Source organism: Colletotrichum fructicola (assembly GCF_000319635.2).
Source record: "Colletotrichum fructicola Nara gc5 chromosome Unknown KSG_Nara_v1_contig01, whole genome shotgun sequence".
Lineage (NCBI taxonomy): Eukaryota > Fungi > Ascomycota > Sordariomycetes > Glomerellales > Glomerellaceae > Colletotrichum > Colletotrichum fructicola.
This window is the reverse complement of record NW_027094051.1, coordinates 6398997-6415199: the sequence shown is the minus strand read 5'-3', so window position 1 is coordinate 6415199 and position 16203 is coordinate 6398997. Positions and strand designations below refer to the sequence as shown.

Here is a 16203-nt window from a genome sequence, read left to right as displayed (position 1 = left end):
AAACTCAGCTGCTTCTTTTTACGGCGGCCCAATTGTTTAATATGCTTTGGCATCCATCCCCACGTCCACAGCATCGGACGAGCCTCCGGTTTGTGGATGCGACGCAGGTACCGCCGGGCTGGTTTGTTTGTCGCCCCTGTTCCTCGGCCGACCGAGTCTTGTTTGCATACACATCTTGATTGGTTCGATGCCGGTGGTTCATCCCGAAGGATTGAAAGGGTTCAGGCAGTGTGCGCCAGAACTTGGGCTTTGTTCATGCGAACGTGAGTAAACTCTCCAGAATGCCATTTTTGGTGCCTGGAAACACCAAGTTCGTCGGAAAATAAAATGAACACTTTGAAGAAAAAGAAAGAATAGAAGATGTCGTAAGCAAAGCCCAAACATGTATGATGTGGTGTGTTTCCCCAATTGGGGCATGACCTATTTTCAGCTGTGGCGCATGGGAATCCCTCCAGCTGCATCGAACCAGCATCGATCTCATTAGGTCACCAGGATCCCGCCTCACCGTCGCGCATCCAGTCATCTGGTCGGCCACATGGGCAGGGCAGGGCAGGCCGGTAAGCCTGGCTCAACTCAAGACCGAGGTCTGCAGCTGTTGTGATTTCTGGGCTGATGGACTATCGATAGACAGCTGTGAGTATCGGCCAAGCTTGTGTTGCCATGCCATGCTGGACAGCCCGATTCTTCTCGCCATGGACAGAGAAATCGCCCAGGATGCAAACCTTACGATGAAAATGATTGGAAACGCATGCCTGATGTTCCGTCCCTAACCTAACGTAAGGTAAGCAGTCGTTCAAGATGGCCAGGAGACGGCCTCACATCTCACATCATCTGAATGCGGCCCTGACTGGAAGCTTCCCGAGACTGTGGCTCCGCCGGTGCGATGCTGGAACAAGAAGGAAAACAATATGGATCCCGGCGTCGATCTCGGGGGTTCGCAGACCGGGCAGGCAAAGTCCTCACCCAACCCACGGCGCCAAACCTCTTGGAGGCGGGCTGAGCAGGTAAAGCAGAGTTGTACCTAGGTGAGCTGTATGCGCGAAGCGGCCAAGAGTCAGCTGCCCTGGTGCTATTGGTTTCTTGCAAATGCATCACACATGCCCGTAGTAATCATTATGCCGTTGAAAATGTGAACTGATATTTTTGACACATAAAAAAAATACCCCGGTCTAATCCGAGGGTGACAAGGAGGAGGGGGCCGACAAGGCTGGCCAAAAACCCCTCATGCATGTTGTTTTTCATTACCGCCCAAAGAACTTTTCCTTTTCAAATCAAAGTATTCTTACTCGTCGTCCTCTTCCTCCTCCGCAGCCGCCGCCGCAGCCGCCGCCGCCTTCTTGGCCGCGACCCACTCCTTCGCCTTGGCCATCACCTTCTCCCGGCCCTTCGGGTCGAGCTTCTCCTCCCAGTCGGCCCACCGCTTGAACCACTTCTCGGCCTTCTTGGCCTTGAGGCCCTTCGCCTTGGTGCCCCTCTCGAAGACGTCCCTGATGGCCGTGGCGTCCGGCTCCGCGGCCGAGAGCTCGAGGTCGATGAGCTGGCCCCAGAAGTCGAACCGCTTCGGCCACGTCGCCAAGATCGTCTCGAACGTCGTACGGCCACGCTCCGCGTCGCCGTTGGGCGACTTGAACTCGAGGGCGGCGAACCGGGCCATCAGCTGCGCGGTGTGGCGCTGCTCGAGCGCCTGCGTCGCACGGGGGAGGAGCGCGCGCGCCCTGTCGGGCTCGTTCATCGTCACGTGCAGGAAGTGGGCGTAGTTCACCCACACGTCGGGGGACTTTGACTTGAACTTGTTGACGAGCGATTGGAAGACATCGTCCGCTTGCTGTAACCCGATGCGTTAGCCTTGGTTCTTGTTGTATCTCTTTGGGGGAGTGTTTTTCTTACCTTGAGCTTGCCGGACTGGATGTAGATGCTGGCCAGGCGCTCGTGGACCTCCTGCTCATCGTTGTACTGGCACGCACGCTTGAAGACCTCGTCGGTGGAAGTCTTGGTGCCGTAGGCAACCTCCAGGTTGAGGTAGGCGATCCATACGTTGAGCTTCTCGGTCTGCTCGCGGATGTTGATGGTCTTGATGGCACGCTCGGCGATCTCGCGAGCCTTGGAGAGCTCGCTGACCTTCATCTGCAGCGCCATGTACTCGATCCAGAGCTGTGACGAGTCAGGCTGACCCAGCAGAAGTCGCTCGTAGTCGGTCGCGGTCTGGGGACCGTGTGCGTCGAGGTCGCCAGTGCGGTCGACTTGGATCTCGCCTCCCTTCTTCTTCTCCTTCTTCTCAGATGCCTTGGACTTCTTGCCCTCGGCTGGTTCCTCCTCGTCGTCGAAAGCGTCGCCTGTCCAGTCGTACTTGCCGGCGCTGAGACCCTTGCCCTTCGCGGGCGCCTCCTCCATCTCGACATCGCTTTCCTCGGCATCAGAATCCTCCTCCTCATCAGAATCATCCATGTTGTCCGTTCCGGTAATCGTGAACTGAACGCCCTCGCCCATATCAACATCCGAGTCATCATCGCTGTCGAGCTCGGCGCCTCCGTCAACATCATCCATGTCGCTGTCCTCGTCGAAGTGGCTCGGCTTCAGGCTGAAAGTAATACGTCGCTTCTCGTCATCAATAGAGATGACCTTCGCCTTGACAACATCGCCCTCGTTGTAGAGCTTGCGGGCGTCTTCCACAGGCTTCTCCGCCATCTCGCTGCGGTGGCACAGACCACTGACGTTTGTTGAGTTGTCAACGACAATAAAAGCACCAAACTCCTCCACCTTGCGAACCTTGCCGGTGACGATCTGGCTCTCCTTGATATCCTTCCATGTGATAGGAGGGGTGTAGTCGTTCTCGACGACAGAGGCCTTGAGACTCAACTCGATCTTGTTGATAGCAGTGTCGATGCTGATGACACGACCCTTGACCAGCTGGTCGACCTGGAAGCTGCCCTTCCAGTCCTTGATATAACGGTCAGACAGGTTGGCGATCTTCACCAGAGCAGAGATGCTGCCTCCAAGCTGAACAAAGACACCGTTGTCTGCGACGTTCTTCACAAAGCCGCGGACAATGTCTCCAGAGGTGAGCTGCGCCAGAGATGTGATTTCGCGGTCGGCAACAGGTGATGTAGAGCTCAAGATACGGGAAGGGCGGGTAGACAGCCTGAGCCTCTTGTTGCTCTTGTCAACCTCAACAACAGACACTCTGATGATCTCACCCTTGTTGAACTTGAGGGTGTTGGCCTCGTCGTAGTCGTCACAGAGATCAACCAGGTGGACAGGACCGGAAACAGCGTCGCTGAGCTTGATCATCAGCTGACGGTCGTTGACCTTGGTGACTCTTCCAGGAAGGATCTGGTTCTTCTTGAGGGAGTCCCACTTGATCTCGCTGGTACCAGATGATGAACGAGAGGACAAGTCCAGATGGCCCTTCTCAGCATCGACAGACACAACCTTGACCTTCAGGGCGGATCCCACCGGGAAGTACTTTTCCAGGTTGCCGGCGTGAGACAGATCATCAGAAACCTCCATAATGCTGATTCTTCCGCGGACAGTAGGTGACAGGTTGACCCAGAGACAGTTCTTGCCGTGGTTGTTGACGAAAGCAATGTGGGAATCGCCAACCTTTAACTTATCGTAAGAAAGAAGGTCGACCTCCTTGGCCTCGACGTCGCTCTTCTTGGCGGTGAGCTCGATGATGGAGTGTGTCGAACGGTGAGAGAAAGGCAGGAAGCGGTAGTTCTTGGAGTCGTGGATTCCGATGGCGCGGACGCGGATGATTTCGTCGACCTTGATCTTCTTGAGAGGAATCTTCTTGTCGACGATGTCTTCCCAGTTGTCGAAAAATTGGGAAACATCAATACGGCCTTGGATGTTGTCGGCGACCTTGACGTTGATCTGGGTGGCCTTGACAGAGGCAACCTTCGCGTCCATGGTGGTTCCCAGGGCGACGTCGTTGACGTTGCGGATCTTCTCATCGACGGAATTCAGGGCCGCAGCGGCTGGGACCTTCTCAGGTTCTACCGCAGATGAAGGCGCGACGATGATGCGCTTCTGCTCGGGGTTGGAGGACACGATCTTGACCTCAACAGACTGGTGCTTGCGCATACCGAATGATGCCTTCTCCTGCACCTCCCTGTCGAGCTTAGACTTGGGCAGAATAGCGGTCAGGTTGCCGCCAAACTGAACGTAAACGGCAAAGGGGCCAATTTCCCTCACGTAGGCAGGCGCAACTGCACCAACAGTGACATCATCGTAGCTGGACAGAAGCTTTCCGTTCTTGCTGGCTTCGATAAAGCTGGGCTTCTGGGTCAGAATGACAGCACGGCGTCGCTCGTTCTTGTCCAGGACCATGAGATCCGTCAGTGTCTGGCCAACGCGAATGCGCTTCAGGGCTGCCTCGGTCTTGCTGGCAGACTTGTCCGTCAGGTGACCAACGCGAATAATGGCCTTGAGTCCGCTCTCCTCGAGGTCAACAAAGACCTCATCTTCAGTCTTTTGGGAGACCTTGGCAGAGACAAGGTCGCCAATTTTGAGGGCCTTCAGCGCAGCCTGCTTGTCGAGGCCGAAAGCTGAGGGATCCTTGCAAGAGACGACGAGCCTACGCTCCTCGGGTACAACGCTCAAGACGTGCACACTGACGACCTGACCGGCGCGGAAGTGTTCCCTTGGGTCCTTGATGTAAGCCTCACTCATCTGTGACACGGGAAGGAAACCCCTGACGTCGCCGAAGAACTCAAGACGAGCACCATCTGCGCTGACGGAGGTAATAGTACCAGGTGTCTGCATGTCAACCTCGACGTCATCGTAGTTCTTGATGATGGTAGAGTCGGAGCTGACGAGCGATTTCTTCAGGGTCAGACGGAGCTGATGCTTGCGCAGCCTCACAGAGAGCACACGCGCCTTGACCTCCATCCCCTCTCTGAACTTCTTCTCGGGGTGCTGGAGCTTGACATCGGCAAAGTGAGACTCATGAACGTAACCGGCAATGTTCTCCGCAAGCTTGACAATCAGACCGCTAACACCATTCTCGCCAATAATCATCTTCTCAATCTTGCCGGATACAATCTGGCCGATAGGGACATCCTCAAGACGAATGAAAGCCTGGTCAAGGACCGACTTCTCAAACGACAGGAGGAACATGCCATCGAGGGGACTGTAGCCAACGACTCTGCCACGATGGGTCGTGCCGACCTTGAAAGGCCCACTGCTCTCGTAGAGAGCATCGACCTTGCCATCCTTGACGCGAGAAATATGCACAAAACCAGAAATACCGGGCACGCCAGTGTCGACATACAGACCAATATCGGGCTCGACCTGGCGCACAGTGCAAGTCTCGGCGAAAGCGGCGATGGGAAGCAAGTCGAGAGGGGCCTTCGCTCTGCTGCCCTTGCCCGAAGACTTTGACTGTAGGTTGTTGATGTGAGGCAGCAGCGAGATACCGAGCTTGGGCTCTTTGGCGGCCGGGAAGTTGCAGATGATGCGCGCCTTAACGCGGCCACCGACCTTGTACTTGGCATCAAGATCGACGCCATCGGGGCCAACACCGGAGTGGATCAGGTCGGCAGTGACGGGCAAGTGACCCAAAAGCTTACCCTGGAGACCTCTCTTTGTGACTTCCGTAAGAAGGACATCGGCCAGGGTTCCGGGGAGGAATGAGTTGATCGTAGGGGCATTCGACGCGACGTTGGAGGTGTTGCCGAGCTTCTGGGGGTCGGCGGAGAGCTGGACAACGATACCGGTGACGCCCTTGACAACGCAGAGGCAGACAGCGCCAGGGCGGAGGCTGGCCTCATCCATGCCGGGTCCGACCTCCTTCTTGGACAGGAAGCCCTTCAGGTCTCCATCGATTCCCAAGTTCATCTCGTAGCCGTGATCCTGCACGCTCGCGATAGAGGCCATGAGGGTAACATTGGCCACAACATCATCGCTCGAAAGACCGGTGTTGGTGTCGACAGGTCTTAAAGAAAGTTCGATGCGTCTCTTGGCCTTTCCGCCGGCTGTGTCGTCGGAGGTCGAAAGAACGTATGCGCGGACGTATTGGCCGATCCTGAACATGGACTTCAGGTCGACATCGTCCTCCTCGTCTTCGTCTTCGCTCTCGTTGTCGGAGGTCTCCATGGCGCCATCCAGTTTCGCATTGATGGTATCTGAGATTGAGGCGATCGAGACGTGGCCCGTCAGGTTGTTCGGCAGGGCGATCGTGAGCTGGACGGGGTCGATGTGGCTGATCTGACCGAGGACGAGGGAGCCCTTGACCAGACGCTTGAAGTTCAGACCCTCAATTTTGACGGCATCCTCGTCGCGAGCATGCTTCGCGTCCGTATCCTTGGCCTCCTTGGCCTTCCTCCTCTTCTCCTTCTTTGCCTTGCTCTTCTCGTTGACGTCGAACTCGGCGTCTTCCTTGGCGGCGTCTGCCTTTGCCTCCATTGTGATCTGCTTCTGCTCGAGGGGCGTCAGGACGCTGCCGCCGCCACGAGGGAACAAAGGCTCCTCATCCTTGAGGAGTCTCGATACGGTCGGGGCCTTGGGTGCCGGTGCCTCTTCCCTCGACTTCTTGTCCTTACCGCCGTCCTGCTTGCGGTCCTTGGTGGGAGTGTCGCGCTTCGAGGGGCGTGATGCCTTTGTGGACTTGGCGGACTTTGACGGAGGAGTACCCCCGGGGGCATCCTTTCTCTTGAGTGAGCTCATGTTGTGTGTTGCGCCCAAAAACCAGGTGCAATTGCTTGCATCAGTCCTGGACTCGGTGTTTTGCAGAGCGGAACAGAAAAAAAAGAGTAGGGACTTCTCTCTCTTTGCGATGGCTCCACTTGAATTTTTTTGATTTTTCGGGGCGGGATGCAGGGCGATAAGCGATAACGATAACACACTTCTTATCGGAGCACCGGGTGGGGATTGGTGGGACTGGACGGCACGCCTCGGCTTGCGCAGCGAACGAACACGCACCTTAGCGTCGTCTCCTCCGCCGCCACTCCAATGGCCACCGACGGTTATCTAATCAGAAGAGCAGACGCGCAGGTGTGGGCGACTTTCAGTGTCATTTGGGGGTCATTTGGAGGGGTCGGTCGGCCCAGGTAGCGCTCACCACGGGATCCTAGCCAAACGCAGCGCAAAACACGGACGCACCCCGCTAGGCAGCCTGCCCAAGGTACCTACCTGCCTGCTAAGTACCTCCCGTCAGTTGAAAGTAGGTAGGCCCGGAGGGTAATCAACAACAATAAGGCCAGCAGCTCCTAATTAATGTCATCCCTTCTTCTCACATCTTCCACCATCCCCTCCCAATGACGAATTCTTAAAACGAACATGCGGCAGATTGACTTCCCAGCTGCCGACCAGACTTTTAACCACGACTAAAAGCTGCCCTCCCCGCGAAATGTCTCCTAGAAAGCGCCAGCGACCCAACCCATCAGAGCCAAGTTCATCCAACCCACCTGCCGCAATCGCCCCTGCGACAGCAACATCGGCTACGTCACAGGTCACGGCCGTCTCAGAGCCCGTCCACCGGCCACCGCGAGAGGTTCCGATGGCGAGAGACAGGAGCGGCAGCGAAACGAAGAACACCAAGCCAGACTCCCAGAAACAGGTATTGCCTCACCATTTTTGTTGAGTTGTGACATGCTCTGGCGCAAAAGTCTAAACAGCATGGTGCAGGTCCGCAAAGCGAGGAGTTGGTACGGCTCCTGGCCGCGCGCCCCCAAGTCCTCCGCATCAACGCAGCTTGCCCGCGAAACGATCTTTGGAGGCACCCTGAAGCCATCCAGCACCCCCGATTTCCGACGTTTCGATACGAAAAAGAGCATCGATACCGCGAGCTTCGACGGTCCCGCTGACTCGTCCGTGTCGCTACCCCAGATTCCCGAGAACGGTGCAGTGGCAGAGGAGAGCGCCGCCACAACAACAATAAACAAGACAGATAACGAGACGACGAACTCGCAGGCTGGAACCGCGGATCCATCACCACCACCGCAGGAAACGCCGGCAAAATCCGACGACGCTGGGAAGGCCGCGACGGACGATCAGAATCCACCACGGCCCGTGACGGCATCAAGTTGGTTTGGTTGGCTGGGGCGCGCGCCGCCGACAGATGCACAAGCTGCAGCACCGGCACCCACTGAGGAGCCACCAAAAGTGGAAGAACCCCCGAAAGAGCCAGAACCGCAGCAACCACCGCCTGCCGAGGTGCCAGCACCCGAGCAAACCCACCAGGCCGCGGCAGCTTCACCGACACCGACGACGACATCTTGGTTTGGGTTTTGGTACTCCAGCACGTCTGCAGAGCCGCCTGTGATCGCAGATCCCGCTACCGCTAAGCCGATAGAACCAGATCAGCCAACCAACACCACTGAACCACCTGCAAAAGAGCCAGAAGACGTAGTGATGGAGGATGCCCCGCCGCCAAAACCGGATGCTCCCAAGCAAGATGCCTCTAAGCAAGACGCCCAGAAACCGCCATCAGCCGGCTCAACGTGGGCATTTTGGTCCAGAGAAAGCCGGACAAAATCTGACGGCGCCAAAAATGCCAAGCCTCAGCCGGAATCTGGTGAGCTTGCAGTCATGGGTCAAGGCTCAGAAGCACATCCGGAGAGAACAAGTGTGGAACAATCCGAGCGGGGCAGCGTCTTGAAGGATGTCAAGGACGCAAAGGCCTCGAAAGATACGAAACCCGCCAAAAGTATCAAGTCGGGCATTGCATCTGCGCCGTCGACTTTTGGTAGGAAGAGTAAGAGAGTCCGGCCCCAGTCGATGGAGATCGATGTTCAGGCGAGGCCAGAAACGCCTACACGTCCCGATTCGGCTGCGTCTTCAAGAGCCTCAATCACCGACAAGACACCAAAGGAACCGCCCCTCAAGCCGGGAACCCCAAAGGGTACCAGCCAAGAGACCCCATCAAAGTCAACGCCACCCAATCTTTTGCTGCCTTCATTTGGAAGCACATACCGGATGAAGGACAACCCATCGATCATTAAACAGATCACATCCCTGCTTTTACGGAACCAGCAACCTCCCGCAAACCACGTTTATAGAGTAAAAGAAACACCAAAGATCAAGAAAGCCCTCGCCATCGGAGTCCACGGCTTGTTCCCGGCAACGTATCTCCGTCCCATGGTAGGACAGCCTACGGGGACTTCGCTTCGCTTTGCAAGTCTCTGTGCCGAAGCTATCGGCAGATGGGCAGACGCCCACGGGTGCTCCGACTGCGAGATTGAGAAGATTGCCCTGGAAGGCGAGGGCAGAATTGGAGATAGAGTAGACAACTTGTGGAAGCTCCTTCTTAACTGGATCGAGCAGATCCGCAACGCAGACCTCATCATTTTGGCATGCCACTCTCAAGGCGTCCCTGTCGCAACCATGCTGCTGGCAAAGCTCATAGACCTAGGCATCATCACGAACGCCAAGATCGGTGTCTGCGCGATGGGTGAGTCTGCTAGGAACTCTCTCGCAAATCACATGCTAATACCTCACAGCTGGAGTCTCTCTAGGCCCATTCCCCGACTACAAGTCCAGCATGGGCATCCTAATGGGCTCCGCCAACGAGCTCTGGGAATTCTCCAACCCAGACAGCGAAGTCTCCAAGAAATACGAAAACGCACTTAAAGAAGTCCTCCATTACGGCGTCAGAATGACATATATCGGCAGCATAGACGACCAACTCGTCCCAATGGAATCCGCAATTTACTCCCCCGCCTCTCATCCCTACATCTACCGCGCCGTCTTCATCGACGGCCGTATCCACGCCCCAGACTTGTGAGTCCCCCACCTCTTCTTATTTTCAAAGTTTCTCATCTAACACCCAAACCAGCATCGCCCATCTCGTCGGCTTCGCCCTCAAACTCCGCAACCTCGGCGTCTCAGACCACGGCCTTGTGCGCGAACTCTCCACCCCGCTCGCCGGCAGCCTCTACTCGGGCGAGGGCCACTCCCGCCTCTACTACGACGACCAGGTGTACGATCTCGCCGTCGCCCACGCCCTCGAGACCGCCGACGTCAAGCCCAACGTCCCCGCCACCGTCGCCCACCGCCGCGACGCCGGCTCTTCCCTTGCGAACCCGAACCCGTACCACCTCCCCTGGATTATGCGCGGCCTGCTGGAGGAGGACTTTGTCCGCACCGAGCTGTCGTCCGAGACAGAGGAGCTGCTGAGGCAGTTTGACGACTGGAAGCCCGTCACCAAGGCGCTGAAGGATGTCAAGTACCGGCTTGAGGCTATCCGGTCCAAGTTGTAATGTATCACCAACAACCGCCGCGCTCGTTTTCTTTTGTTTTGGTTGCTTTCACCGTATTAGGCGTAATTGGTCATTGTCAGGGAGGATACAATCCAGACGGAGAAGGCGTTTTTGATTACTCGCAAGATGTAACAACCTAGAACTTATTACACGACTGAGGGAAGCGGGAAATGATGCATGGTGTTCGCGCACTGCTTATTACAGGAGACCAGATACAATATACCAAAGACTTTCATTTTTTCTATCAAATGTCAGCCCACGGATTTTATTTGATCTCATATACGCTACTATCGTGACTTTGGCCTGGATATCTTAGTCACTCACTCAACTAACACGGCATTCTCAATAGATGTGATTGTTATAAGTCATGAGATGTCTACAACTAACCGGGCGTCCTCTCAGCCCAATCATGATAACTTTTCTTTTCGTCTTTTACGAAGAAAACGTCAGCCAACCATTACTTTTACACGGATTCTCCTTCCCTCTTCATATGGTACAAAAAATGGCCTCTGCCATTCTAATCGCGTCTAGCAAATCTAGCGCACCACTCATCTATTTTCCTGCAACGCGGGAAACACACACACACACATCCCTCGTCCTTCAGTCTTCACCTTCACCTCTTACCCAGCTGCCAGTCATGAATCGTATTCTGGATAGCCTCCCACGTCAACGAATGCGTGCTCACGCCGTGCGCCTGCGCCTCCTGCAGCACAACCGTCGGCGCGCCGCTGCCCCGGCCCGCGTTCTCCACCATCCCGCCGACCACCACCCGCGCCACGCGCCGCAGGTCCTCGACCGTCAGCGCCTCGATCTTGCGGCACATGTCCGTCACGGGGATCTTGCGCCCGTGCACCTGGACCTGCCTGCCCAGGTCCTCGAGCTCGACCATGCGGCTCTCGAGGTTCATCAGCAGCGAGCTGCGCAGCTGGTTCTTGGCGCGGTCGACCTCGCCCTTCTTGAGCGCCGAGAAGCCCGTGTCGAGCGTGAGCGCGCGCAGCTCGCGGCACATGACGTCGAGCATGGAGGCGGTGCGGCCGGGGATGCAACTGGCAGAAATGCCGAAGAGGCCGGAGTCGGTGTAGGAGTGGTTGAAGGCGACGCACGACTCGACCCAGCCGTGCTGGTTGAGCACGTTGGTGTAGAGGCGCGAGTACATGCCCTTGCCGGGGCCGCCGGCGGAGAAGGAGCCGCCGCCGCCGAGGAGGGTTTGGAGGGTCGCGAGGGCGTAGATGTCGTCCGAGTTGATGGGCAGGCCCTCGAAGGCGAGGTGGATGTGGGTGTAGTTGGGGTTGCTGGGGTTGTTGGACGGGGGCTGGGGCGGGAGGGAGAGGAAGCCGCCGGTGTAGCGGGCGGGGGCGTTGATATCGTGGGTTAAGGGGGTGGAGGAGGTGAGGACGTCGGCGTTGGCGGGGGCGGAGGTGGAGAGGTTTTTGAAGAAGGGGACTTTGGAGAGGAGCTTGGAGGGTTGTTGGACGGGGGAGGGCGAGGAGGAGGAGGAGGATGTTGAGGAAGCGAAGGACGAGGCGTCTGAGATGGAGGTTTCTGAGCCGGTGCGGGAGAGCGTGGGTTCTGAAGCCTTCATGTCGCCAAAGTACTGCTCCGCGAGCTGCACAGCCTCGCCGTGCTCAACACCAGCAAACGCAACCACGATGCGCTCCGGGCGGTAGAACAGATCGCGGTACCGCAATATCGTCTCCCGCGAAATCGCACCCAGCCTGTCCTCCGGGCACAGCAGCGGGTTGCCCAGCGTATTATCCTTGAACGCCGCCGTGTGCACGAGCTCCGGCAGGATCAGCTCCGGCTTGCTCCAGATCTCGTTGATCTCGTACTCCGCCGTGAGCAGCTGCTCCGCAATCTCCTCCTCCGTCAGGTTCGGGTCGCGGATCGTCTCGGCTAGCAGCCCAATCGTCGTCGGCACGGCGCCGTTGAAGCTGGCGGCCTGGTACATCATGCTCTCGCGGGAGCTCGCGCACTGGATGCTCCCCCCCAAGGCCTCGACCTGCTCGATCATGTCATCCGCCGAGCGGCCGGACGTGCTCTTGAAGGCCAGGCGGTCCATGATGTGGCTGACGCCGCGCAGGCCGGCGTCCTCGTACCGCGAGCCGGCGTCGACGTACACGCCCACGCCCGAGAAGGAGCCCGGCAGCGCCTCCGAGGCGACGCGCAGGCCGTTGGGCAGCGTCGTGATCGCGTCGAGGTCCGTCGGTTCCTTGGGAATGGCGTCGATCTTGACGTTTTTCGGTCCGCGAGAAAGGGCCTTTAGTGTTGGTGGTGTTGTTGATAGTGCCCGGGTGGTGGTGCGGAGTGCGGAAGTGGTGAGTCTTGAGGCCGGCGCTGCTGCGGCGATGGTGCGCCTCGGGAGGCGCGTCGCTAATGTTCGAAGCATCGCAATGTGTGTTGTGTATATGGGTGGGAGTTTTCGAATTCGTCAACCCGGGGCGGCGGGGAGAGGAGAGTTGAGGTTGAGATGGCGGGTGGGGGTGGGTTTTCCGCGATGGCGAGGGCCTGGGAAAAGTTCGCTGCTCTCGGAAAGCTGGTTTGCTGCCGCCCGGGAATTCTTGATCTTCCTTATCGGTCTTATCGCCATCGGAGGTATCGGGACCCTGGCCAGCCGTGTGAGCCAATCAGCGACCAGTCGTTGCATGCAGCTGGAAGACGTCATCCGGACCCTTCTCCTCGTCCTGCTGACAGCCTCTCGCGAAGGAGCGAACCTCGAGACATACTAGATGAAATAAGCATGTTGGCCGTCTTTTTGAGATATGACTGATCTCAGGGATGAGTTCCTCAGCGGCATCCCATGCAGGCTGGACCCCAGATGGGGCAATGAGCATCTTCCAGCTATACATCGGTTGGTACGAATAAGTGATAGGAGTGACGAATTTTGAAAATCTGGTGGCTTATGCCGCGTTCTCGCTGTATTAATGTGATGCTATAAATGACCTCCGGAATGCCAACGCTCCATGGTCATGTAAAGCCGTCGCTGTTGTATGAACCATTCTCTGCCGCCCAACATTCCTTGCCCCAGCCAGCGCCACAATGAAAAACAACTCTGTTCCGGTTTAGCGAGCAGAGTTCGCTCCACAATGCATCAAAACGCCTTACACCATCCTACGCGTCGCTCATGCAGCCGGTCTCTTCCTAGACTCCGTTGATGAAGCCCTTTCAATATCCGTTAACATCAAACTTGAATCCCGCTTTCGGCAGCCCGTGACGGACTCATCATGCCGGGACCGGTTCTACCGGTCAACGTCCATCTCTGCAGCCTCGTCAAGGCTTCTCATCCCGTTGGCAGCTTCCGCAGCACGGCGACCGGCGCTTCCATCAAATACCCATGGCCCGGCGTCGTTACGCGGGGTGATGGGACCTTCAGTACCGTTCGTCAGGTGGTTTCCAATGGGGGAAGGCGTCCGGGTGTCACGGCCAGTACGTGGAGCGGCCGCTTGTGATGGCCCGACCGAAGGAATCGGGACAGGTTCAATAGTGGCGTGGGGAGCAACCGATTGCGGTGGAGGCATCTCGGCCATGGTGCGTGCCCGATCCAAGGCCACGGTGAAATCCATAGCATCAGGCTCGGTGCCAATCTCAGGCAACACAGGCCGCGAGCTTTCTGCCGAAACCGCGACGGGGGCGGGGAGAGGGTCGCTTGGAACCACGGCCTTGTCGTTGGCCTCCTCCTTCTGCTCAAGCTCCTCGTCTTCGTCCATTTGCTCCCAGTCTTCTGCAGGATCCTCAATGTCCGCCTCGAGGTCGGCAGCCATGCGGCAGTTCGGACACACGAAAATGGGATATTGTGGGGAATTCAATAGAGAGCGGATGCACTTGAAATGCCAGGTGTGCGAGCAAGGCGCCACGAACAGGCACTGGCATGGCTGAAAGATCGTTAGTCTCTATGCTGGCACGCGATGTGGGGAATCAATGCATGCATGCCGGCTACATACCGCGATTGAGTTGAGACAAATGGAACAGTCCTGGGTCGATGAAGAATTTGCCGAGTTGGCAGAAGTCATATTTCGTAGACGCTTGTGTGTTGCCATGCTATACCACGTTAGTGCACGAAATCGACTACATATGGCGGAAAACATACTTGAAAGTGTTGAGCTTGTTTTGCCAGCCACGGTTGAGCTCCAGCCTCATTTTCACGCAGCGAAAAATCATTTCCTCACCGCCCTTGAAGTCGATACCCAACTGCACGATGTCGCCATCGTTAACGGGAAACGGCTTCGACTCCGTGCCGGGAGGGCTGAGGCGGATGTGGTTGAGGAAAGTGCCCGAGGAACTTTTGACGTCTTTGATGTACCATTTCCCATCCTCGTACCAAAATTCGCAGTGTCGTCGACTGACAACCTTGCTTTTAAAGCCCACCGGGGCGGCCGAAGGGGTGTTGGCAGGCACGGGCGGCTGGTTGTCTCGCTCCGAGTAGCGGCCAACCCGAATGATCTCGTTGCCGCCAGGCAAAGTTCGCGATACGGGCGGGAACGTCAGGCTCGGGCGCGTTGCGCGGGGGTCGTAGTAGGCCGAGAAGCGGATCGAGGGAAGGCTGTCGGGCACAGGGGACGATGCCTTGGGCACGGCATCGCCCGTCGTGGAAGCGCGTGCTCTCGTCATGTTGGCCGATTCGGTATCAACGTGAGGCTGAGATGGCTGCCCAACTTGCGGCGCGGATTGAACACTGCTGCTACTGCTGCTGCTCGCGATGGGGTCGTCGAGGAGGGGCGGGAGCGCATCAACTTGCGGTCGCTCCACGGCTGGCGAGGAGGGTGTGGTCGAAGATCTGTTTGCGGCAGAGACTGACGATGGGGGCTCCTGCAGCGAGGCGACAAGGGAGAGCGGGTTGAGGTTTGGGTCGGTGTCAGCACGACGAGGGGCCGATGTGGGCGAGTAGCTGAGGGAGCGGTGCAGACTCGGGGTCGGACGAGCAGCAGAGGTGCGGGAGTTCTGGGTTTGGCTTTGAGTTTGAGTTTGGGTCTGAGAGTGTGAGTGAGAGTTGGTGTTGGTGTTGTGGTGAAAGTGGGAGTGGGCGTGGGAATTCGAAGTTGGAGAACTGGAACCCTGACTGCTGTGCTCCCTGGAGAGCAGGTGATTTTGGGTGTAATTGCGGAGATAACTAAGGCCTCGCAAGCGACTGGACCGCACCGAGGGCGAGGTGGGATTAGTGACAGACGTCGGCACGGGGCCCACGGTTGGTGGCGATGAGACTGGTTGTGTAAACATTTGAGGCTTCGAGGGGGGTGAGAAGTGGGCGGCGGGCTGTATTGGTGCTGGTCCTTTTTTTCTCGCCAAAGGGCCCAAAGGGTTCTGGCAATGTAATCAGAATCAGGTAGTGGCAGCAGGGCCGAAATGGCAGGTAAGCAGGCCAAGTTGGTAGTGTGTTGCAATGGTGCCGACTCGACTCGTGGGTTTCGGGTGCGGGCTGACTGAGTGACTAGCAGGCAGTAGGCGGTTTGCTTGAACCACTGTGATGCGAGTGCTTGCGCCTAAAGCAAGATGGACAGGCAGCGGTCTGTCTGGTGGTATGCCGTTGGTGCTGGCGCTGGTGCTTCCCTGGACTCAGAACAACAGCCAAGACACGATGCTGGACGGTGGACTTGTTTGAATTCCCCTGGGAGTCTTTTTCGGTATCCGGGTAGGGTTGAGAAAGAGAGTAGGGGTATCAAAAAAAGAAATAAGAAACCCCAGGGCGACGGGCGACTTGACGTGTGACGAAAGGGGGAGGGCAGCGGGTGGCAGCGAGGGAGTGAGCCAAAAGCTAAACAGGCTACGCTGCAAGCATACAGCAGAGGCGGTTGCTTGGAATGTCGCGGATTGTCCCCAGAAGCAGGGCGGTCACCTTAATTCGCAAGCGTAAGGCGCAAGGTAACACGGGCGAGGGCGAGACGGGGGGAGGTTGGACGAAGGGACGAAGGAGAAATCGTCGAAGAGATGAGAGGGAGGGAGGTCCGAGAGACTCTGGGAGGAGGTGGTGGTGACGGGCGGTAGATGATATTATGGACCAGAACCAAGGACC

The 16203-nt window shown here is 57.3% G+C and overlaps 4 protein-coding genes across 4 annotated transcripts; 1 reads left to right on the top strand and 3 right to left on the bottom strand.

Annotated features, from left to right (window-relative positions):
* Window positions 1-1282: 1282 nt before the first annotated feature.
* rrp5 (rRNA biogenesis protein rrp5) lies at window positions 1283-6666 on the bottom strand (the record flags this gene model as incomplete). The annotated part of the gene is made up of 2 exons (XM_032023944.1): window positions 1283-1825; window positions 1888-6666. The coding sequence occupies 2 exons, from the start codon at window positions 6664-6666 to the stop codon at window positions 1283-1285; spliced, it is 5322 nt and encodes a 1773-aa protein (XP_031879272.1).
* Window positions 6667-7348: 682 nt separating this feature from the next.
* Window positions 7349-10199, top strand: CGGC5_v001809 (Uncharacterized protein; the record flags this gene model as incomplete). Its single annotated transcript, XM_032023943.1, has 4 exons — window positions 7349-7558; window positions 7627-9391; window positions 9441-9720; window positions 9776-10199. 4 exons carry the CDS (start codon window positions 7349-7351, stop codon window positions 10197-10199), a joined length of 2679 nt encoding a protein of 892 aa, XP_031879348.1.
* A 613-nt stretch (window positions 10200-10812) lies between these two features.
* Window positions 10813-12585, bottom strand: mpp (Mitochondrial-processing peptidase subunit alpha; the record flags this gene model as incomplete). The annotated part of the gene is made up of 1 exon (XM_032023940.1): window positions 10813-12585. One exon carries the CDS (start codon window positions 12583-12585, stop codon window positions 10813-10815), a length of 1773 nt encoding a protein of 590 aa, XP_031879319.1.
* Window positions 12586-13435: 850 nt separating this feature from the next.
* DMA2 (E3 ubiquitin-protein ligase DMA2) lies at window positions 13436-15410 on the bottom strand (the record flags this gene model as incomplete). The annotated part of the gene is made up of 3 exons (XM_032023939.2): window positions 13436-14068; window positions 14138-14234; window positions 14284-15410. The coding sequence occupies 3 exons, from the start codon at window positions 15408-15410 to the stop codon at window positions 13436-13438; spliced, it is 1857 nt and encodes a 618-aa protein (XP_031879320.2).
* Window positions 15411-16203: the final 793 nt, after the last annotated feature.